The sequence below is a fragment of the Heterodontus francisci genome, chromosome 11, assembly GCF_036365525.1.
Source record: "Heterodontus francisci isolate sHetFra1 chromosome 11, sHetFra1.hap1, whole genome shotgun sequence".
NCBI classification, from domain to species: domain Eukaryota; kingdom Metazoa; phylum Chordata; class Chondrichthyes; order Heterodontiformes; family Heterodontidae; genus Heterodontus; species Heterodontus francisci.
In genome coordinates, this window is record NC_090381.1 from 22,615,432 (window position 1) to 22,639,593 (window position 24,162).

General features: G+C 48.6%; 1 protein-coding gene across 6 annotated transcripts in view; it reads right to left on the bottom strand.

Annotated features, from left to right (window-relative positions):
* Nucleotides 1-14,163: 14,163 nt before the first annotated feature.
* LOC137375135 (LIM and senescent cell antigen-like-containing domain protein 2) overlaps nt 14,164-24,162 on the bottom strand; it is a 222,943-nt gene continuing 212,944 nt past the window's right edge. For 5 of the 6 annotated variants that reach the window (XM_068041808.1, XM_068041807.1, XM_068041813.1 and 2 more), the window contains exons 9-10: nt 19,369-19,444; nt 14,164-14,893 (exon numbers count right to left, since the gene is read on the bottom strand). In XM_068041808.1, coding sequence (XP_067897909.1) covers nt 14,779-14,893; nt 19,369-19,444 — 191 coding nt within the window. In that variant the 3' untranslated portion in view covers nt 14,164-14,778. The remainder of the gene's footprint in view (nt 14,894-19,368; nt 19,445-24,162) is intronic. The other variant, XM_068041810.1, reaches the window with a different exon arrangement.

Consider the following 24,162-nt stretch of genomic DNA (forward strand, 5'->3'; position numbering starts at 1 on the left):
TGCTGTGGGTGTGGGTGTTGTAGGTGTGGGTGATGAGGGTCTGGGTGTTGTGGGCGACGAGGGTCTGGGTGATGTGGGTGTGGGTGACGAGAGTCTGGGTGTTGTAGGTGTGGGTGATGAGGATCTGGGTGATGCGGGTGAAGAGTGTCTGGGTGTTGTGGGTGTGGGTAACGAGGGTCTGGGTGAAGTGGGTGACAAGGGTCTGGTGATGTGGGTGATGAGGGTCTGGGTGATGCGGGTGAAGAGTGTCTGGGTGTTGTGGGTGTGGGTGACGAGGGTCTGGGTGAAGTGGGTGATGAGGGTCTGGGTGATGTGGGTGTGGGTGACGAGAGTCCGGGTGTTGTAGGTGTGGGTGATGAGGATCTGGGTGATGCGGGTGAAGAGTGTCTGGGTGTTGTGGGTGTGGGTGACGAGGGTCTGGGTGAAGTGGGTGACGAGGGTCTGGTGATGTGGCTGATGAGGGTCTGGGTGATGCGGGCGTGGGTAATAATGGGTTGCGGGTTCTGGTGCTCCAGCCAATCTTTTCCAACATTTCGGGGTTGGCTGACCGGACAGTAGGTGTTTTTATTTGGGAATCCTCCTGGACCTCCTTTAACCTGTCCTCTTTGTCATTTTTTCCTCTTTCCTCTCTAACTTTTTGCCAGCCCTGTGCCTGTCTGTCCCCTTTTGTTCACGACAGGGGCCCCTTACAATTCACCAGCTCTCTGCTGGAGGATTTCCCAAAAACCGATACAGGAATTCGGGGTGCAGATTCACTACAGGTTGGGGTTTCCCCTCAACCTGGCACTTGTGGCAACTCCTACACTACTCCACCACATCTTTGTGGTGCTTTGGCCAGTCAAACTGCTGTCTTATGTGGGTTTTGGTTTATCGTATGCCGACCTGTACAGCCATTGTTGTCCCATGGGCCTCTCCTTGCTCTCAGGTCTGTGAGGAGAGCTCCATTTCCTCATCAGCACCTCATTCTTTAAATAGTAGCAATCAGGGACTCCCTCTGCTTCAATTTCAGGCTGGGCAACCTGTGCTAACTCTCTCAGTACTGGGTCGGCTCGCTGAGCCTCGCTAGGGAAAATCCATTTAATCCATTCCCTGAGTCCTCTAACTTTCCAAAGAAAGTTTCAGACAGACAGACATCATGGCCATCTATCTGCAGTGTCAATTCAGTCTCCTCTGGGGGATCTGGTTTTATCATGGCTAGTACACATTCAGGGGAACTGCAGGGGACCATCTCCTGCCACTGCCCAAACAGCATCGTCTGAGGGGATTGTTGATTTCAAAAGTTCTCCAGTCACACTCAGTGGGCGGTGGGAATCGGGACGGGGGGTGAAGGGGGTGTTGCTGGAAGTTTGTCTCTTACAAAGTCAGTGACTCTCAATGTCTTTTGATCACCACTATTGACAAAACCCATCTCACTAATTGAATCAATGAGCACTCCCATTGTCTCTCTATGCAACTGTTTCTCAGAATGCAAATGTGCAACTATGTTTTAGCTGTTCAGCTCTGTGGTCCTTTCAAACAAGTTATGTTGAATTTCCAGTTAAAAATTCTCAAGTAGTGTTCCATATGACGAAATTAATATGTTTCCATTTGGCAGATGTCACAGTTGGAATAGTTACATCAAGAAGTAACAAGGCATGTATGAGGGTTTCAACATCAGATGAGCAGAGACAGAGGTGGAGTCGGGCGATGTTACAGAGGTGGAAATAGGTGGTCTTAGTGATGGCACAGATATGTGGCCAGAAACTCATCTCGGGGTCCAATGTGAACAGACTGGCTTAATCTCAGACTGCTGCCATGGAGATGGTTGGAATCAATAGCGAGGGAATGGAGTTTGGAGCAGGGGCCGAAATCAATGGCTTCAGTCTTCCCAATATTTAATTGGAGGAAATTTCATCTCATCTAGTATTGGATGTCAGATAAACACTCTGATAATTTTGAGATAGTGGAGGAATCAAGAAAGGTGGTGGTGAGGTCGAACTGGGTGTCACCAGCGTACGTGTGGAAACTAACGCGGTGCTTTCAGATGATGTCATTGGGGGGCAGCATGTAGACGAGAAATAGGAAGGGGCCAAGGATAGATCCTTGGGGGCCACCAGAGATAACGGTGCAGGAGTTGGAAGAGAAGCCATTGCAAGTGATGCTCCGGATCCGATTAGATAGTTAAGAATGGAACCAGGTAAGTGGAGTCCCACCCGGCTGCACAACAGTGGAGACACGTCGGAGGAGGATGGTGTGATCACTGTGTTAAGGACTGCAGACAGGTTGAGAAGGACGGGGAGGGAAAGTTTACCTTTGTCACAGTCACATAGGATGTCATTTGTGACTTTGATAAGACCCTTTTCGTATTATGGCAAAAGCGGAAACCTGATTGGAGGAATTCGAACATGGAGTTCCAGGAAAGATGGGAACGGATTTGGGAGGTGACAATACGTTCACCAGCTGGTGAGGAAAGGGAGTTTGGAGATGGGGTGGTAGTTTGCAAGGATGGTGGGTCAACGGTTGTTTTTTTGAGGAGGGGGATGATGATAGCAGATTTAAAGGAGAGAGTGATAACATCTGAAGAGAGAGAACCCTTAACAATATTGACTAATGTGGGGACCAGGAGGGGAAGTTGGGTGATCAGCAGTTTAGTGGGAATAGGATTGAGGGAGCAAGACGTGAGTCTCATGGACAAGATGAGCTCGGGGAGGGCATGAGGGGAGATCAGAGAGCAACTAGAGAAAGATGTGAGTTCAGGCCTAGGGCAGGGGGAGCTTTAGAGGCGGTTTGGCCTGGTGGGTTAGTGGAAGGGGGGGAGGTGGGAAAGGGAACTGATCAGCTGGTCTCAATCTTAGAAAGAAATCCATGAGCTCCTCACATTTATTGGCTGAGGTGAGGGTGGAGGGGACAGGGGAGAGAGGTTTAAGAAGACAGTCTGCAGTAGAGAAAAGAAGCCGGGGTTATCTTTGCATTCCAGGATGATCCCGGAATAGGGAGCAGTTTTAGCAGATGAGACCAACACCCAATGGTGTTTCATGTGGTCCAGTCAGATCTGGCAGTGGATGGCTAAACCAGTTGTCCACCATATCCTTTCAAATCTGCTTCCCTTGGACTTAAGGGAGTGAAGATGAGGGTCGTACTGGGGGAATGGCCGGGGGGAGACAGAGTAATGGTTTTGTTTGGATCCAGAGCATCAAAGGTGGAGGTGAGGGTGTGGTTGAGCAAATCAGTAGCTGCAGAAATGTTGTGATGAACAGAGGGTCTAAGACTTTAAAAGTATTTCATTGACTTTGAAGCGCTTTGGGACATTGTGAAAGATGCTATAGAAATGCAAGTCCTTTCTTTAAAGATATGTACACAAAAGGTTTTTTTTTTGCTCCTTTATTTGATGATTTTTTTCATAGGATGAACAACAGCTTGCTTTGTAAAGCATTTTTAACATAGGAAAATGGATGCTGAAACAAAAGAAAGGAGATACTAGGAGGGATGAGTTAAAGTTTGGTCAAAGCACTCTAGCCTGAGTCAGAACGTCATGGGTTCAAGTCACACTCCAGAGATTTGAGCACAAAATCTAGGCTGATGTTCCCGTGCTGCACTGAGGGGTGCTGCACTGTTGGAGGTGTCGCCTTTCAGATGAGATACTGTACTGTAGAGATACAGCACTGAAACAGGCCCTTCGGCCCACCGACTCTGTGCCGACCATCAACCACCCCTTTATACTAATCCTACACTAATCCCATATTCCTACCACATCCCCACCTGTCCCTATATTTCCCTACCACCTACCTATACGAGGGGCAATTTATAATGGCCAATTAACCTATCAACCTGCAAGTCTTTGGCATGTGGGAGGAAACCGCAGCACCCGGAGGAAACCCACGCAGACACAGGGAGAACTTGCAAACTCCACACAGGCAGTACCCAGAATTGAACCCGGGTCGCTGGAGCTGTGAGACTGCGGTGCTAACCACTGCGCCACTGTGCCGCCCAGATGTTAAATTGATGCCCTGTCTGCCCTCTCAGGTGGGTAGAAAGACCCAATGGCACTATTTTGAAGAAGAGCAGGGGTGTTCTCCCAATGTTCTGGCCAATAATTTACCCTTAACCAACACCACAAACTAAAAACATTATCTGGTCATTATCTCATTATTGTTTGTGGGAGCTTGCTGTGCGCAAAAATGGTTGCCTTGATTCCTACATTAAAACAGGGACTACACTTCAAAATACCTAATTGGCTGTAAAGGGCTGGGGTGTCCTAAGGTCATGAAAGGCACTATAGAAATGCAAGTTCTTCCTTCTTCCTTTATGGAGAGTCCGAAAGGGGGAGATGGAAGCAGAGGGGTTTGGGGAATGCTTGGGTCCTAGACAGCTGAAGGCATGAGTGAGAAGAAGAGTGCATTTGGGGAGGTGTTGTGGGGCTCGAGGAGGTTACATAGATAGGGAGGTGTGAGGCCATGCAGGAATTTAAACACAAGGATGAGAATTTTACATTTGAGCAGATAGGGGACCAGGAGCCAATGTAGACCAGTGAGAGATGGATGCCCAGGCTTAGCCTGATGTGATTTGAAGACAAGATTCTTGTGGTTCGAGATCATTTCCAGCTGAAGCAACAATTTTTTTTATTCTTTCATGGGATGTGGGCATCGCTGGCTAGGCCAGCATTTATTGCCCATCCCTAATTGCCCTTGAGAAGGTGGTGGTGAGCTGCCTTCTTGAACTGCTGCAGTCCATGTGAGGTAGGTACACCCACAGTGCTGTTAGGAAGGGAGTTCCAGGATTTTGACCCAGAGACAGTGAAGGAACGGTGATATAGTTCCAAGTCAGGATGGTGTGTGACTTGGAGGGGAACTTGCAGGTGATGGTGTTCCCATGCGTCTACTGCCCTAGTCCTTCTAGGTGGTAGAGGTCATGGGTTTTGAAGGTGCTGTTGAAGGAGCCTCGATGAGTTGCTGCAGTGCATCTTGTCGAGCAGAGTTGTCCAACATACGCCCCACGGGCCAGGATCCAGCCCACCTCAGGTTTCCATCTTACCTGCCGGTGTATTTCAGAGATGCGAAATTTCCCACTGGCCTCTTTCAGACCAGCTTTTAAAACATCACGTGTCAGTTTCAGAGCTGACAGGTGCTGACATCCAAACAGCGGTTTCCCAACTTTGAAAAGATTCGGGGTTTTCTGGCGGATTCCGACTTTTTTTTAAAAAGCCTGCCAGAAAACCCGGAATCTGTCTGAAGTTGGGAAATTGCTGTTCCCGACGTCAGCACCTATCAGCTGTCAAACTGATGTTTTTTTAAAAACTGACCAACCACAAAGATGCTGTGCTGAGCACGCCCACTCCCTGCAACTGTTAGAGAAAGAGAGAGAGGAAATGAGGTTGGGCTGGGGGGGGGGGGGGGCGGGGTGATAGAGAGAGAGAGAGAGCATGGGGGGGGGGACAAAGAGAGAAAGAGATACGGGGGACAGAGAGAGAGAGGCATCACAGAGAGCGAGAGAGACAGACAGAAACAGAGGGGGGCAAAGAGCTGAGGACAGAGAGAGACAGAGAGAGAAATAGGAAATGGAGGAGAGGGCAGAGACAGAGGGGGGTCACAGAGAGAGCGAGAGAGACAGAGAGAAACGGGGGGACAGAGAGAGAGGGGGACAGAGAGAGAAAGGGGGGGGACAGAATGAGGAGGACAGAGATTGTGGGACACAGAGAGAAAGAGGCAGGACAGAGGGGGGACAGAGAGATTGGGACAAAGAGAGAGAGGGAGAGACAGAGAGAGCAGGGGTAACAGAGAGAGAGGAGGGAAACAGAGAGAAAGAGGGGCAGAGAGAGAGAGAGGAGGGACAGAGAGATAAAGAGGAGGGGGGCAGAGAAAGGGGGGACACAGAGCAGAACGACATAGAGTGGGGGAAAACAACATGGGGGGAACACAGAGAGGAAGGACATATGGGGAGACAGACAGAGAGAAAGGGAGAGAGAGTGATCACGATCACTCCTGGCAGATGGACATCTATCTGGTATACTCCGCATTGCTACAAGTGTGCGAGCAAACACTGACTACTTGTGCAAGCACAAAAATGCCAGGTATCTCACTAAATCAGTGTCCAACATGGTGATGCAAAAGCAAGTCACTAAATTAATCTTCTCATTTAAAGCTTCTTCACAAAAATGCTCATTTGTTCTTGTTTTGATTAATAGTAAGATAAATTTTTAATACCTTTATCTTTCCGAAATTGTCTCACCGGCCCCATATGTAAGACAAAAATTGTAATGTGGCCCTGCATGTGAAAAGGTTGGACAACCCTGCTGCAGATGATGCACACTGCTGCCGCTGTGCGTCAGTGGTGGAGGGAGTGAATATTGAAGGTGGTGGATGGGGTGCCAACAAGCGGGCTGCTTTGTCCTGGATGGTGTCGAGCTTCTTGACTGTTGTTGGAGCTGCACCCATCCAGGCAAGTGGAGAGTATTCCATCACACTCCTGACTTGTGCCTTGTAGATGGTGGACAGGCTTTGGGGAGTCAGGAGCTGAGTTACTCGCTGCAGAATTCCCAGCCTCTGGCCTGGTCTTGTAGCCACAGCATTTATGTGGCTGGTCCAGTTCAGTTTCAGTTTCATTATTCTGGATGTGTTAATGAAAACTTAGTTATCAAGGCCAGTTATCTGTGGACCATGGGGAGCCCAGACGCAACTATGGGAGTGATATATAACCAGGGATTCCTGGGAGGTTGACCTATGAGGAGAGGTTGAGTAGAACTGGTCTCTCTGGAGTTTAGAAGGATCAGAGGTGATCTCATTGAAATGTGTAAAATTCCTAGAGGATTTCGAAGGATAATTGCTGGGAGAATGTTTCCCCTGACTGGGGAGTCTAGAACTAGGGATCACAGTCTGAGAATAAGAGATTGGCCATTTCAGACTGAGACAAGGAGAAATTTCTTCACTCAGAGTGTTGTGACGCTTTGGAATTCCCTATCAGAGAGCTGTGGATACAATGAATATATTCAAGACTGAGATTGATAGATTTTTGGATTCTAAGGGAATTGAGGGATACGGGGATAGTATGGGAAGGTGTAGCTGAGGTAGAATATTAGCCATGATCTTATTGAATGGCGGAGCAGGCTCGAGGGGCTGTACGGCCCACTCCCGAGGGGCAGTACGGCCTACTCCCGAGGGGCAGTACGGCCTACTCCCGAGGGGCAGTACGGCCTACTCCCGAGGGGCTGTACGGCCTACTCCCGAGGGGCTGTACGGCCTACTCCCGAGGGGCTGTAAGGCCTACCCCCGAGGGGCAGTACGGCCTACTCCCGAGGGGCAGTACGGCCTACTCCCGAGGGGCTGTAAGGCCTACTCCCGAGGGGCTGTACGGCCTACTCCCGAGGGGCTGTAAGGCCTACCCCCGAGGGGCTGTACGGCCTACTCCCGAGGGGCTGTACGGCCTACTCCCGAGGGGCAGTACGGCCTACTCCCGAGGGGCAGTACGGCCTACTCCCGAGGGGCTGTACGGCCTACTCCCGAGGGGCAGTACGGCCTACTCCCGAGGGGCTGTACGGCCTACTCCTGAGGGGCTGTACGGCCTACTCCTGCTCCTAATTCTTACATTCTCCTGATTAGCTGCTGGAAATCCAAGATCCAGGCATACAAGAAGAATTCCAAAGTCACAATGGCTGATTGGAAGATACCCAGCAATATAGTTATAGAAGCCAAAATATCTAGAGTCAGAAGGGTAGAAAAGACCCAATAATGTAGCAGCAGCTATTGGTGATGGTGTGGATTTGGATAATTGTGTTGGATACAAAGATTACAGAGTGGAGAGCCTGGGTGTTGACAGTCCCACCCCTCTGTTGGATCTGTTGGATTTCAGAACTCTTCAAAAAACCTGGCATCTGAGCCAGAACATCAACAACTGTTGTATCCTTTATTGAGGTTGTGTAAACAGAACAGGACAGAGCTATAAACAGTTTATAATATTAGCTTTACGCAGCTGTCGACTATAATCAGTATATCTGCTTTTGAAACTAAAGTTCCCATTTCTGCTAAATCCAACTCCAACAAAGGCACCTCACAAGTTATGACACTAGGTGGTTCTAAAGCTAGATATGTTTGAAATTGTAGGGCCACCTCTTCCCTTAGACCCCCTCATTCTGGTATGAAGGCAAAGCCTAAGGTCATCTGCCAGCTATTGTGTAAGGGAGGGTGATCTCATTTCCACTTTGCACATTAGCCCAGTGATCTTGACTAATTGCACTCTGACCTCCTGAGGTTGCGCTTTGCTGGTTACAGTCTGATCATGTGGTATTGTCAACAGGCTACATCATAGAAACACATTTGGTTTACTTATTTTCCCCTTTGCCAATTTTCTCTACTCACCTGCTCTCCTGAAGGAACTCAGGAACAGACCATGGACCTCAGGACCCCCCAGGCAAGTGTGATGATTCAACAGCAGGGGGCATCACAGGCAAACCTAATCCTGGTTTCAGACAACATCCGCACACTTTCACTTCCAACAGGATAGTAACCAGGATGACCAAGACCGATGGTAGGGACCCACCTGAGATCAGTGAGCTCAGCACATCAAAACTGGGAATTCCCACTCTGTAGGGGTGAACTATCAGAGAATTGGCTTGGAGTACTGTACACAGTTCTGGTCTCCATATTACATAAAGGTCATAGAAGCACTCGAGAAGATGTAAAAAAGATACACAAAGTTGATACCAGAAGGCTTATCAGGGAAGGCTGAACAGGCTGTGACTCTTCTCTGCAAAAGAGAAGGCTGACGGGTGAACTGATAGAGGTCTTTAAAATTATGTAGGAGTTAGATAGGGTAGATGTAGGGAAGATGATTCCACTTGTGGGGCAGACCAAAACTAGGGGCTATGAATACAAGATAGTCACTAATAAATCCAACAGGGAATTCAGGAGAAACTTCTTTATCCACAGAGTAGTTAGAATGTGGAACTCGCTACCACAAGGAATAGTCGAGACAAATAACATTGATGCATTCCAGGCGAAGGTAGACAACACATGATGGAGAAAGGAACAGATGGCAGTGCTGCTAGAGTGAGATAAAGTAGGGCGAGAGGAGACTCGTGTGAAGTATAAGTACTGGCATAAACCAGTAAAACCAAATGGCATGTTTCTGTGCTTTTACATTCTATGCCCAGGTAAGGTTCTGATGCTGAGGGTTACAGGCCATGGCCAATGGCAGAACCAGCAAATTCTCAGTGGTGATGGCAGAAGAGCTAGAATCTCGAGGGACAACAGCTGTTTACAGGTGGAGGATCCTTCAGATAGAGGATATGTGTTTCCTTTAAAGCACACATGAGAAAGCCAACCAGAAACCACTCCATGTATTGTTTTCCCAAGTCATAAACCTCATTTCTCATGGAAGTTAAAAAATGGGAGGCTCTTATGAGCAACTTATGAGCAGCGGAGCTGCCCTTGGGCAGATCACCACTACTACATTCTATCTAAAGCTCTGCATGACACCTTAATCATCACTTCAAACTGTGCCCACTGCCACCCACAGTGTTGCCCCCATTATTTCACCTTCACGTTAGCCATTTCAAAATACTCTTTCCAGACACGAACCTGCTAGTTATAAAGTGACAGCAGTGAAACATATTGAACTGAGTTTGAACAGGTAGAATCTATAGCTGTTCAGCCTCCTGTTTGTTATAGCTCATGTGATGAAACAGCCACCGGAATCTGAGGATCACAAGTAAGGAAGACTTGCTGCGATTATACAGGGCTTTGGTGAGACCACATCTGGAGTACTTGCATGCAGTTTTGGTCTCCTTACCTAAGGAAGGATATACTTGCCTTATAAGAGGGGCAATGAAAGCTCACTGGATTTACTCCTGGGATGAGAGGGCTATCCAACGAGGAGGGATTGAGTAGAATGGGCCTGTACTGTATTAGAAGAATGAGAGGTAATCTCATTGAAACATATAATATTCTTAGGGAGGGGAATGGAATTGAGGTGAAAGATCGACCTTGATCTTATTGGATGGTGGAGCAGACTCAAGGGGCTGAATGGCCTACCTCTGCTCCTATTTCTTATATTATTTTGACAAAGTGCATGCTGGCGGGTAGGAGATTTTGGGTGGAAATCTTCATCTGTCACTCAAACACATCTTCTTCTGGTGAACACAATCAGTGTCACCAAGTAAGGAACAAGCCTGGAAATGCTGGAGATACACAGCAGATCAGTCAGCACCAGGAAAAAGACAAGACTGGGAAACATTTTGTTGCAGATCCTTCCTCAGAACCCAACAGTGTCCGAAGCTTTGTTGAGTTGGTTGTGGGTGAGAAGGGCTTACCCTCAGCACAATGAAGTGGGTCAGGTAAGGGAAGAGACAAAGTGCACTCAGTCAGCAAAGCTGCTCCCCCGACTCCGGTCCCTTCCCATCCCAGATGGTTAACTGAGCCATGTGGGCCAGCAGGATTCCAGGTTCCATCCCCAGCCTTTGCTGACTTGGCTGCTCTGAGTAATGTTGGCTTTAGGGTTTGTGTGATTAACCTCAGTGCCGCTGCCGGTCTTGATCACGGTCTAGTGACTCCTCCTGGACGGGGCATGTGCATGGATGTCAGATGAGGGCAGGATAGACCCTCACTGTGAGGCCTTCTGCAGTCAAATAACTTGTTGACACTCGCTGGGAATCATGTGAAGATGGCAAGGTGGTGGAAAGTGGGTGGCAGCAGGAAGCTGCACCTGATGTGAATCAGCATTGTCAGGGCCGATGGGGAGAGAGTTTAAGAAAAACAGAACAATAGCTGCTGTAGTTGCTGTGACCATTTCTGTTCCGCAATCCTGTCTGCGCCCTGGCACCCTTGGATAAGGAGCAAGCGGTGTCTGCCAGTACATTGGAGGCTTTCCACGACCAGTGGGCACCGCAGATTCTGGACAGCACAGTAGGCACTGGTAACAGAATGGTTACAACACTGAAGGAGGCCTTTCAGTCTGTCAAGTCCGTGCTGGCTCTCTGCACTCCCCCGCCTGCAAAGTTTTTCTCTTCAGATAATTATCTAGTTCCCTTTTGAAAGCCATGATTGAATCTGCCTCCACCACACTCTCAGGCAGTGCATTCCAGATCCTAACCAATCGCAGCGTAAAATGCTTTTCTTCATGTCACCTTTGCTTCTTTGACCAATCACCTAAAATCAGTGTCCTCTGGTTCTCGACCCTTCCACCAATGGGAACAGTTTCTCCCAATCTACTCTCTCTAAATCCCTCAGGATTTTGAACACCTCGATCAAATCTCCTCTTAATCTTCTCTTCTGTAAGGTGAACAACTCCAACTTCTCCAATCTCTCCTCATCCCTCGAACCATTTCTCGTAAATCTTTTCTGCACCCTCTCCCAAAGCCCTCACATCCTTCTTAAAGTGCAATGCCCAGAGTTGAAGTTTATAAGTTGCCTTTGTTTCTTATGGTTTAATTTTTATGAGTTTTAAAAGGGGGAAGTTTTGGTTTCAGTTTGATGAAACTGGGGAAATTCAGTGTCACCTCATTGGCATATTTAGAAAAGGCTACAAATCTCACCAATAGACTACAAGAGTATGTTCCTTGAATCCAGTTCATTCAAGCAAAGGAAACAGGGTTGAACTGAGTTGGTGAGTCAGTCTGTGACTGATTTCCATTCTGCAGCTGGTTGACGGGCCTGTTGTAATTGTAATTCGATAAGGTACAGTACACCGTCTGAAGGCACACACTGCTCATAACCTGGCAGTGTTGAACCAACTGTCCTGTGTGTTTAATTAGGCATTGCCCTGAATAATTGCTGGATGCAGTGTGCAGAGATATTGAGAAGACCAGCACTGATCGCTGGTTATATTCATTGTGCTTAATCGGAACCTTCACCTATAAACCTAAATCTTGACAGCTGTCCGAGAACATTATAGATTTCACAGTGTCGTTACTTAAATTGGATTATGGTTAGTGATTTTTTTTATCAAGGTGACATGAGTATTACATTCAAAATTGTCCCAATTTTTGCACTCATTGGCAACTCCCCACGTTGGGTATTGCACGAATAAAGCTTCCTTTAATCAGTTCCTTTGATTACTGCCACTTCAGGTAAGTGACAAGGTGAAGCTGCCACTGCACTGTTAGGTTAAGTGCTCCAAAGTGAGTGTATACAAAGCAAAGCTCCATCTATTCTGCCCCATTTGGTAGCCCAGGTCAGGCATAGCATGGATTAGATGCAGGGTAAAGCATTGTCAACGTTGTCCCAGTAAGCATTCCTAGGTCAGATATAGCACAGATTATATATCAGAGTTAACTCCCTCTGCACCGGTCCCACCCAAACCCCTCCCTCCAAAATGTTTCATTTCCATTTCTCATACAAACATGGTCACCGTTTATCTCACTGTAATTTAAAATGTGATGCTAATCAGCACTGACAATCAATTAAATAATAATAGCCAAAATATTGCAGAGACTAGACATCAAATAAAGACAGAGCATTTCACTTCATTAAAGGTGCTATACAAATGCAAGTTGCTGTTGTCGTTGGGATCTCTCAGGAGGAGCAAGATCGGGGTATAGTGGAGAGAGAGGGAGAGGGGGAGGGAGAGAGGGGTATCAGTAAAGAGAGGGGGAGAGGGAGAGAGGGGTATCAGCAGAGAGAGGGGGAGAGGGAGAGAGGGTGAGAGGGATATCAGTAGAGAGAGGGAGAGAGGGCGAGAGGAGTATCAGTGGGGAGAGGGAGAGAGGGAGAGAGGGATATCAGTAGAGAGAGGGGGAGAGGGGGAGAGGGAGAGAGGGGGAGAGCGAGAGAGGGGTATCAGCAGAGAGAGGGAGAGAGGGAGAGAGGGTGAGAGGGATATCAGTAGAGAGAGGGGGAGAGGGAGAGAGGGTGAGAGGGATATCAGTAGAGAGGGGGAGAGGGAGAGAGGGGTATCAGCAGAGAGAGGGAGAGAGGGTGAGAGGGATATCAGTAGAGAGAGGGGGAGAGGGTGAGAGGGATATCAGTAGATAGAGGGGGAGAGGGAGAGAGGGGGGAGAGGGAGAGGCGGGGAGAGGGAGAGAGAGGGGGAGAGGGGTATCAGTGGAGCGAGGGGGAGAGGGAGAGAGGGTTATCAGTGGAGAGAGGGGGAGAGGGAGAGAGGGATATCAGTGGAGAGAGGGAGAGAGGGGGAGAGGGAGAGAGGGATAGTGGAGAGAGGGAAAGAAGGGGAGAGGGAGAGAGGAGTATCAGTGGAGAGAGGGGGAGAGGGAGAGAGGGGGAGCAGGAGAGAGAGGGGGAGAGGGAGAGAGGGATATCAGTGGAGAGAGGGAGAGAAGGGGAGAGGGAGAGAGGAGTATCAGTGGAGAGAGGGAGAGAGGGGTATCAGTGGAGAGAGGGGGAGAGGGAGAGAGGGGTATGAGTGGAGGGGGGGTCGGGGTATGAGTGGAGAGGGGGGGTCGGGGTATCAGTGGAGAGGGGGTGTCGAACTATCAGTGGAGAGAGGGGTGTCGGGGTATTAGTGGAGAGGGGGGGTCGGGGTATTAGTGGAGAGGGATTGTCGGGGTATGAGTGGAGGGGGGGGTCGGGGTATGAGTGGAGAGGGGGGGTCGGGGTATTAGTGGAGAGGGATTGTCGGGGTATGAGTGGAGGGGGGGGTCGGGGTATGAGTGGAGAGGGGGGGTCGGGGTATGAGTGGAGAGGGGGGGTCGGGGTATGAGTGGAGGGGGGGGTTGGGGTATTAGTGGAGAGGGATTGTCGGGGTATGAGTGGAGGGGGGGTCGGGGTATGAGTGGAGGGGGGGGTCGGGGTATGAGTGGAGGGGGGGGTCGGGGTATGAGTGGAGGGGGGGTCGGGGTATGAGTGGAGAGGGATTGTCGGGGTATTAGTGGAGGGGGGGGTCGGGGTATGAGTGGAGGGGGGGGTCGGGGTATGAGTGGAGGGGGGGGTCGGGGTATGAGTGGAGGGGGGGGTCGGGGTATGAGTGGAGAGGGATTGTCGGGGTATTAGTGGAGGGGGGGGTCGGGGTATGAGTGGAGGGGGGGGGTCGGGGTATGAGTGGAGGGGGGGGTCGGGGTATGAGTGGAGGGGGGGGTCGGGGTATGAGTGGAGAGGGATTGTCGGGGTATTAGTGGAGGGGGGGGTCGGGGTATGAGTGGAGGGGGGGGTCGGGGTATGAGTGGAGGGGGGGGTCGGGGTATGAGTGGAGGGAGGGTCGGGGTATGAGTGGAGGGGGGGGGTCGGGGTATGAGTGGAGAGGGGGGGTCGGGGTATGAGTGGAGGGGGGGGTTGGGGTATTAGTGGAGAGGGATTGTCGGGGTATGAGTGGAGGGGGGGTCGGGGTATGAGTGGAGGGGGGGTCGGGGTATGAGTGGAGGGGGGGGTCGGGGTATGAGTGGAGGGGGGGTCGGGGTATGAGTGGAGGGGGGGGGTCGGGGTATGAGTGGAGAGGGGGGGTCGGGGTATGAGTGGAGAGGGGGGGTCGGGGTATGAGTGGAGAGGTGGGGTTGGGCTATCTGTTTATTATAAATTGGGTCGGCACTGCCCAGTTTTAAATTTTGGTCCTTATCATTGACAGATGGAGGTCAGATTTTTCCTATCAACTGGAGTTGAATCAAACCAAAGTCTCATCATTAGAAAGGCATTATTTAAACTGTTATCTTTCTGAACCCCCCAACATACTACATAGATAAATATAAAATATGATTGTAATGATTATAAGATGTTTGCTTCAGTCAAACATCCACATCTTTCTCCCACGTTGGTCATTGCTTTCCAGAGTGTAATATGGGCCCATAGCCTATTTTCATGGAGTGCAGAAGGAAGCAGGTGGGATAAACTGGAGCAGCACCAATGGGCTACTCCGGCCTGGCCTTCACTTCCGACCACTCTTCTCAGACATTTTCTTCAGCCGCTTCTTCAGTTCCAAAGGGAACTTCTCGTAACATCTCTTACACACAGGTTTCATCTCAAATTCCACAAACTTATTCCTACCAAAAAGACACAAGAAAAGTTTCAATTCTGACAGCCTGAATTCACAGATATCAAAGTAGAAAAGACCTGTTCAAAACTTAATGACAACTCACACCATTTGTTGTTCAGTACAATGAGGTTGGACAGAGTGCAGAAAAACATAGTGGAGTTGGTAGTGTAGACAGTGTAGAGAAGAGGCAACTCCCAAGGAGTGAAAAGAATTGCAGATTGTCACAACTTGGATCAACAGCTTCACCCTCTGAGGAAGCAAGCCCGGGTTCCAGGAACCATGAAAATCATCACAGATCCAGCATCAAGAAGAGGGGTCTGACTCACTGTCTCCAGTGGTATTTACCCAATTCTGTTCAGACCTATTTTTCAATTCATTCTCGGATTGTCTGTATCACTGGCAAGGTTCGCATTATGTGCCCATTGTTATCACCAACATACAACTGGGTGGTTTGCTAGGTTACTACAGAGGACAGTTAAGAGTCAATCACATACAGGCCAGACTGGGTAAGGATGGAAGATTTCCTTCCCGAAAGGACATTAGGTCCTGTTCATGCTGTCACTCTCCATCCCCCCCTCCTGTTCATGCTGTCACTCTCTATCCCTCCCCCTGTTCATGCTGTCACTCTCTATCCCCCCCTCCTGTTCATACTGTCACTCTCTATCCCTCCCCCGTTCATGCTGTCACTCTCCATCCCTCCCCCTGTTCATACTGTCACTCTCTATCCCTCCCCGTTCATGCTGTCACTCTCCATCCCTCCCCCTATTCATGCTGTCACTCTCCATCCCTCCCCCTGTTCATACTGTCACTCTCCATCTCTCCCCCTGTTCATGCTGTCACTCTCCATCCCTCCCCCTGTTCATGCTGTCACTCTCCATCCCTCCCCCTGTTCATACTGTCACTCTCCATCCCTCCCCCTGTTCATGCTGTCACTCTCTATCCCAGCCCCTGTTCATACTGTCACTCTCCATCCCTCCCCCTGTTCATACTGTCACTCTCCATCCCTCCCCCTGTTCATACTGTCACTCTCCATCCCTCCCCCTGTTCATGCTGTCACTCTCCATCCCTCCCCCTGTTCATGCTGTCACTCTCCATCCCTCCCCCTGTTCATGCTGTCATTCTCTATCCCTCCCCCTGTTCATGCTGTCACTCTCCATCCCTCCCCCTGTTCATACTGTCACTCTCTATCCCAGCCCCTGTTCATACTGTCACTCTCCATCCCTCCCCCTGTTCATGCTGTCACTCTCTATCCCAGCCCCTGTTCATACTGTCACTCTCCATCCCTCCCCCTGTTCATGCTGTCACTCTCCATCCCTCCCCCTGTTCATGCTGTCACTCTCTATCCCAGCCCCTGTTCATGCTGTCACTCTCTATCCCAGCCCCTGTTCATGCTGTCACTCTCTATCCCAGCCCCTGTTCATGCTGTCACTCTCTCTCCCTCCCCCACAGTCCCCACTGGCACTTTCCTTCTTATCACACCAAAGCACTGTTACTGGCTCAGTTTCTTTGCTTCTCAATAACAACTCACTACCTACTTTCAGTGCTGTATCTCTAATCTAATCTAATCTAATCTACTTCTGTATCCACCCTGGAAAAATCTACCCCCCAATTCACTTACAACTGCAATTTCAAAATCCCAACTATCTAGCATTTGGTCCTTCCTTTTCCACAACATTTCTGCAGCTACTGATTTGATCATCACCCTCACCTCCACCCTTGATGCCCTCATCACCAATAAAACCATTACTTTCATCCTGACCATTCCCCCTGGTACGGCCCTTCTCTCACTCCCTTAAGTCCAAGGAATGCAAACTTGAATACATATGGTAGTTCTGGTCACCTCATTACAGAAAGGATGTAATTGTACCAGAGAGGGTACAGAGGAGATTTACAAGATGTTGCCAGGACTGGAAAAATGCAGCTATGTGGAAAGATTGGACAGGCTGGGGTTGTTCTCCTTGGAACAGAGAGGCTGATTGAAATGTGCAAAATTTTGAGGGGCCTGGATAGAGTGGAGGTGACGGGTCTATTTGTGTTCGCAGAGGGGTCAGTGATTGCGGGCATAGATTTAGAATGTTTGGTAGGAAGATTAGAGGGGAGATGAGGAAAAATGTTTTCACCCAGAGGGTGGGAAGGGTCTGAAACTCACTGCCTGAAAAGGTAGTTGAGACAGAAACCCTCAACTCATTTAAAAGGTGTCTGGATGTGCACCTCATGTGCCGTAATCTGCAGGGCTATGGACCAAATGCTGGAAAGTGGGATTAGGCTGGGTGGCTCATTCTTTGGCTGGCGCAGACATGATGGGCCAAGTGGCCTCTTTCTGTGCTGTAAACTTTCTATGATTCTATAATCACTGGCTGAGCCGTTCACCAGCAGGTCTCTCTGGACCATTCAAACACTAGTGGGTCCTGCTCTCGTCTGCTAAAACTGCTCCCTATTCCAGGATCACCCTGGAATGCAAAGATAACACCCGGGATCTGCAAAATGTCTTCTTAAACCCCTCTCCCCTGTCTCCTCTACCCTCACCCTCACGTCCAACAATAAGTGCAAGAAGCTCAAGTAGTTCTTTGTCACTAAGATTGAGGCCATTCGATCAGCTCCCTCTGCTGCTTCCCTCTCTTTCAATAGCCCACTGGGCCCAACTTCCTATAAGGTTCCCCCTGCACTCGCCTCTTTCACTAGTTTCTCTCCTATCTCTCCACCCGCCCTCTCCAAGCTCATCTTATTTATGAGACCCACCTGCTGCTCACCCGACCCTGTTCCCAATACACTGCTGACCAGCCAACTTCCCCACCTGGTAACTTCCCCACCTGGTAACTTCCCCACCTGCTCCCCACGTTAGCTGATATTGCGAATGATTCTCTCTCTTCTGGTGGCGTTACCCTCTCCTTTAAATCTGCCGTCATCAACCCGCTCCTCAAAAGACCAACCCTTGACCTCACCGTCCCTGCAAACTACTGTCCCAGCTCCAACCTCCCTTTTCTCTCCAAAGTCCTTGAACATGTTGTTGCCTCCCAAATCCATGTCCATCTTTAACACTGTTGACCACACCATCCTCCTCTAATGCCTCTCCACTGTCATCCAGCTGGGTGGGACTGCTCTCACCTGCTCCCATTCTTATCTATCTAATCGTAGCCAGAGTATCACTTGCAATGGCTTCTCTTCCATCTCCTGTACTGTTACCTCTAGTGTCCCCCGTGGACTTATCCTCCTATTTCTCAGCTACATGCTGCCCCATGGCGACATCATCCAAAAGCACAGTATTAGTTCTCACGTATACGCTTACGACACCCAAACTCACTTCATCAGCACCTCCCTTGACTCCTCCAATAAATTACCAGACTGCTTATCTGATATCCATTACTGGGTAAGCAGAAATTTCCTCGAATTTAATATGGAATATTAAATGAGAAGATTGAAGCCATTGTGTTCAGTCCTTGCTCCAAAGTCTGCTCTCTCACTGCCGACTCCATCCGTCTCCCTGGCAAGTGTCTGAGACCAAACCAGACTGTTCACAACCTTGGTTTGACCCTAAGATGAACTTCTGACCACATATTCGCGCCATCACTAAGACCCCCCCTATTTCCACCTCTGTAACATTGCCCAACTTCGCCCCTGTCTCAGCTCATCTGCTGCTGAAACCCTCATTCATGCCTTTGTTACCACTAGACTTGACTATTCCAATGCACTCCTGGCTAGCCTCCTACATTCTACCCTCTGTAAACTGTTGCCCTTGTCTTAACTTGCACCAAGTCTTGTTCACTTATTGCCTATGTGCTCGTTGACCTACATTGGCTCCCAGTTAAACAACACCTCGATTTTAAAATTCTCAACCCTGTTTTGAAATCCCTCCATGGCCTCGCTCCTCCCTATCTCTGTAACCTCCTCCAGACCCACAACCTTCCGAGATATCTAATCTAATTCTGGCCTCTTGAGCATCCCGACTTTAATCGCTCCACCACTGGTGGCTGTGCGTTCAGCTGCCTGGGCCCTAAGCTCTGGGATTCTCTCCCTAAACTTCTCCACCTCTCTTTCCTCCTTGAAGATGCTGCTTAAAACCTACCTCTTTGACCAAGCTTTTGGCCATCTTCCCTAATATTTCCTTACGTGGCTCGGCGTGTAATTTTGCTTTATACTGCTCTTGCGAAGCGTCTTGGGACGTTACGTTAGGCTAAAAGGTGCTATCTTAATATAGGTTGTTGTTGTTATATATCCATTTTAACATAGTAAAACGTCCCAGGAGCATTATCAAATTTGACACTGAGCCAAAGAAGGTGATTTTAGGCCTGATGACTAGAAGTTTTGGCAAAAAAGTAGATTTTAAAGAGCATGTGAAAGGAAAGAGAGAGAGGCGGAAAGATTTAGGGAGGGAATTCCAGAGTTTACGGCTTGTTTGGCTCCGTTACAAGGTGAGTCTGTGAATGTGGAGCAGCCTGAAAGGTCTGTTTGTCAATGGGAGTGATGACAGAGTCAGATACTTACTTCAGGGTGAGCTTGGTGTTACAGGTGGAGCAGGCAAAGCAGTGAACACACCAGGTCTTGTTCAGAGCTGAGACCACTGGAACAGATAATGGACATTGTTACTTTCACCTTTAAAGTCTCCCACTTCCCACACCATAGTGACATAGCTTCCCATGTACTCTCTGTAGCCATGAGGAGGACAAGGCCTGGTCTTCTCCAGCACAGCCTCAATTCAGTTGTATCAATGCAATTTTTCATCAGCCACTTTTTTTTAAGTAATTATCCAATCCTGAGATGTGGGCATCACTCGCAAAGAAATAGCTCCTCTCGATCTACCCTATCAAATCCTTTAATCATTTATTGCTGATTCCCAGATGCCCAATGCTTAATGCAACTGAGTGGCTTAGGAACATAGGAACAGGAATAGGCCATTCAGCCCCTTGAGCCTGTTCTGCCCTTCAGTTAGATCATGGCTGATCTGTATTTTAACTCCATCCACCCATAACTTACCCAACACAAATTTATCAACCTCAGTTTTGACATTTACAAATCACCCCCAGACTCCACAGCTTTTTGGAGAAAAGTTTTCCAGATTTCCACTACCCTTTGTGTGAAGAGGTGCTTCCCGACATTCACCCCTGGATGGCTTTGCTCTAATTTTAAGATTATGCCCCCTTGTTCTGGACTCTCTCACCAGAGGAAATAGTTCCTCTATATCTACCTGATCAAATACTTTAATCATCTTAAACAACTCAATTAGTTCGCAGCTGAATCTTCTATATGTATGCTGAAGACACTCAGCTCTACCTCACCACCACTTCTCTCATTTCTCCACTGTTGCTAGATTATCAGACTGCTTATCCAACATCCGATACTGGATGAGCAGAAACTTCCTCCAATTAAATACTGGCAACGGTTCCTTTGGAATGCTGAAAGGGGAGAGGAAGATATGTTTGGTAGTGGCATCACGCTGGAGGTGGCGGAAATGGCAGAGAATAATCCATTGAATATAGAGGCTGGTGGGATGGAAGGTGAGGGCAAGGGGAACCCTATCATGGTTTTGGGAAGGAGGGGTAGGGGTGAGAGCAGAAGTGTGTGAAATAGAATGGACAACGTCGAGGGCCCTGTCAACCATAGTTTGTGGGGCGGGGGGGGGGGGGGGGGGAGGGGGGGTGGGTGGGGTGGTGGAGGAGTACTTGCTTGAGGAAAAAAGACCCATCAGAAGTGCTCGTATTGAATGTTGTATTGTCTGAACAGATGCAATGGAGACAGAGAAACTGGGAGAATGGAATAGAGTCATTTCAAGAAGTAGGATGTGAGGAAGTGTAGTCGAGGTAGCTGTGGGAGTCAGTGGGCTTATAGTAAATATTGGTAGATAGCCTATCCCCTGAAATTGACGCAGACAAGTCAAGGAAGAGAAGGGAAGAGTTGGAGATGGACCATGTAAAAGTGAGTTTGGACCCACACAGGTTCCCAGAGGTATGGCTTTTATTTGGAGGAAGTGAATGGAGTAAAAGAAGTTGTTTAACTTGAGAACAAATTCAACCAGGCGAAGGAGGGTGGTGCCAGATGAAGACTGGCTGGGCCTCTAGCCAAGGAAGGAGGAACCCCTGATAACGTGTCCATGACAACCTGACAGTAGTAGTTGTGCATGGCCTTTGAATAAATTACACCCATCCTCAGGTGACGTTCTCTTGAGCTGTTGACATCTGGCTCTTTGGCCAGAAATCAAACTAACTACAAATATTCAGCGCACAAGAGCAGCTGAGCTCAACCAGCAGTGCAGGTTCAGACCTTGGGGTAAGTGTCACTATTTCCTAGTCCCAGTATTGAGCAGTGAGATGTGTGGAAACCAACAGACATAACTTTATTCCCTTTCAGTTTAGTTAAATGCACTGACCTCCTGGGTGTATTTCTGATACACATGCCCACTGTGGAAAGTTCAGTGCCAGGATGTACATTGTAAGATTTACCCCTCACAGCTCTTTACAAATCGAAACAAACTAATAGGCTCAGATGAAGCCGCTTTTAAAGGATACAGTCCCCACCATTTATAACAGGTGTGTTGGCGTTAACACAATTTCCCTGCTTTTGCGGTGAGCGGTAAAAACCAAATAACCAACATTTTTTTTAAATTGCCACTGAGCAATGGCCTCCCCTAGTTATTATCAGTTGCACCCAGAATCTCATCACTAAGGTATCAGGTGCAAACTTGAACCAGGTGCAAACAGCTAACTGAAGACCCATTTTTACCTGAAATCAGCAGAGCTTTTCAAATGGGTAAATACAGGGCAAGAACTTACTGAACTGCCCAAAACAATCAGCACATTTAATACGTTATAACCATTGCCTTTGTAATGATCTCCTATGGTATATGGATTATGATTTCGTTTCTCTTTACCCCCTCCTTGACTCTCTTCTATTGTCGTGCCTCCTTTCACTTCCCACCTTTCAGATACTCTGCCCTCCCAATTCCCTACCCCAATCCTTCAATACTCCTCAACCTTCCTGCTCTCTTGCCGCAGCCATCCAAGGCTTGACTCCCTATTAGATAAGCCTGAAGCTTCCCTCTGTGTCGCTCTTGGCATCTTCCGATGGGATCATCGAGGAACTCTGCGCTGGCTCATTATGACCAGCAATCCCAATTGCCCCATCCCACTCTGTCGTCGACCATCCCACCCAGTGCACCCACTGGGAGTAATCTTGCCAACCTTCGTCCTGTCCAACTCACTCTGCCAGTGGATTAGCTCTCCCTGCCTCTCTACGCATCTCCCTCCAGAATGTCTGTTCCCTTGTGAACAAGGCCCTTGCCATCCATGAACCTATTGTAGATGATTGCATCGATAACACGGCCTCAATGGTAACCTGGCTGAGGGGTGATGACACTGTGGCCCTAAATGAAGCTTCTGTGCCTGGCTATTTCTGCAAGGACCGTCATGATGATGGTGTGGCACTTATCACCAGATCACACCTCAGCTTGATCACATACTCCTAGAAACATAGAAACATAGAAAATAGGAGCAGGAGTCGGCCATTTGGTCCTTCGGGCCTGCTCTGCCATTCAAAAAAGATCATGGCTGATCGTCTAATTCGGTACCCTGTTCCCGCTTTCTCCCCATATCCCTTGATCCCTTTGGCATTAAGAAATATATCCATCTCCTTCTTGAATATATTTAATGACTAGACCTCCACTGCCTTCTGCGGTGGAGAATTCCACAGGTTCACCACCCTCTGAGTGATGACATTTCTGCTCATCTCGGTTCTAAATGGCATACCCCGTATCCTGAGACTATGACCCCTGGTTCTGAACTCCCCAGCCATCGGGAATATCCTCCCTGATCTGAAGAAGGGTCACTGACCTGAAATGTTAACCCACTGCTCTCTCCACAGATGCTGCCAGACCTGCTGAGTATTTCCAGCATTTCTTGTTTTTATTTCAGATTTCCAGCGTCCGCAGTATTTTGCTTTTATCCTCCCTGCATCTAGCCTGTCTAGTCCTGTTAGAATTTTATAGGTTTCTATGAGATCCCCTCTCATTCTTCTAAACTCTAGTGAATATAGGCCTAGTCGACCCAATCTCTCCTCATACGTCTATCCTGCCATCCCAGGAATCAGCCTAGTAAATCTTCTTTGCACTCCCTCCATGGCAAGAACATCCTTCCTCAGATAAGGAGACCAAAACTGCACACAATACTCCAGATGTAGTCTCACCAAGGCCCTATATAACTGCAGTAAGACATCCTTGCTCCTGTACTCAAATCCTCTTGCAAGGAAGGCCAACATACCATTCGCCTTCCTAACTGTTTGCTGCACCTGAATGCTTGCTTTCAGCGACTGGTGTACAAGGACACCCAGGTCTCATTGCACCTCCCCCTTTCCCAATCTATCAGCATTCAGATAATAATCTGCCTTTCTGTTTTTACAATCAAAGTGGACAACCACACATTTATCCATTTTATACTGCATCTGCCATGCATTTGCCCACTCACCCAACTCGTCCAATTCACATTTGAGCCTCTTTGCATCCTCCTCACAGCTCACATTCCACCCATCTGGCACTTTCTCCTCCTTTGAGCATCTCACTTCTTTTCAAAATCAGTGTTCTCCACTGTCCTCCCAAGTGAAATAAAAATGTTCTCACTGAGATGTCTTCACCAATATATCTTCACTGTTTTCCTCCCTCAGCCTCTGCACCAAACGACTTCTCATCCTCGGTGATTTCAACCTCCATCTCAATTCATTATATTCTCTCTCCTCTGAGTTTACTGCCCTCCTATCCTCCCTAAATCTCTCCCTCCAGATAACCTCCCCAACCCATATTCACAGCCACCCCTTGACCTTGACATCTCACAAGGTCTTGCTAGTCCCATTGTAAGGCCATCACTGATCACGTCCTTGAATCATTCTCCACCCACATCCCCCTTCCTTCTGTATCCACCTTGGAAGAACTATCCCCAATTCAATTACAACTGCAATTTAAAAATCCCAACTGTCTAACCTTTGGCCCACCATTCACCACAACATTTCTGCAGCTACTGATCTGCTCAATCACACCCTCACCTCCACCTTTGATACCCTCGTCCCCAATAAAACCATTACACTCTCTCACCCCGTCCGTTCCCCCCAGTACGGCCACAACTCATGCTTCCTTAGGTCCAAGGGACATAGATTTGAAATGATTTGGCAGACAATTGGTTTAGCCATCCACCGCCAGATGTGGCTGGACCACATAAAACACTACTGGGTGTAGCTCTCGTCTGCTAAAAGTACTCACTACTCCAGGATCATCCTGGAGTGCAAAGATAACCCCCCGCT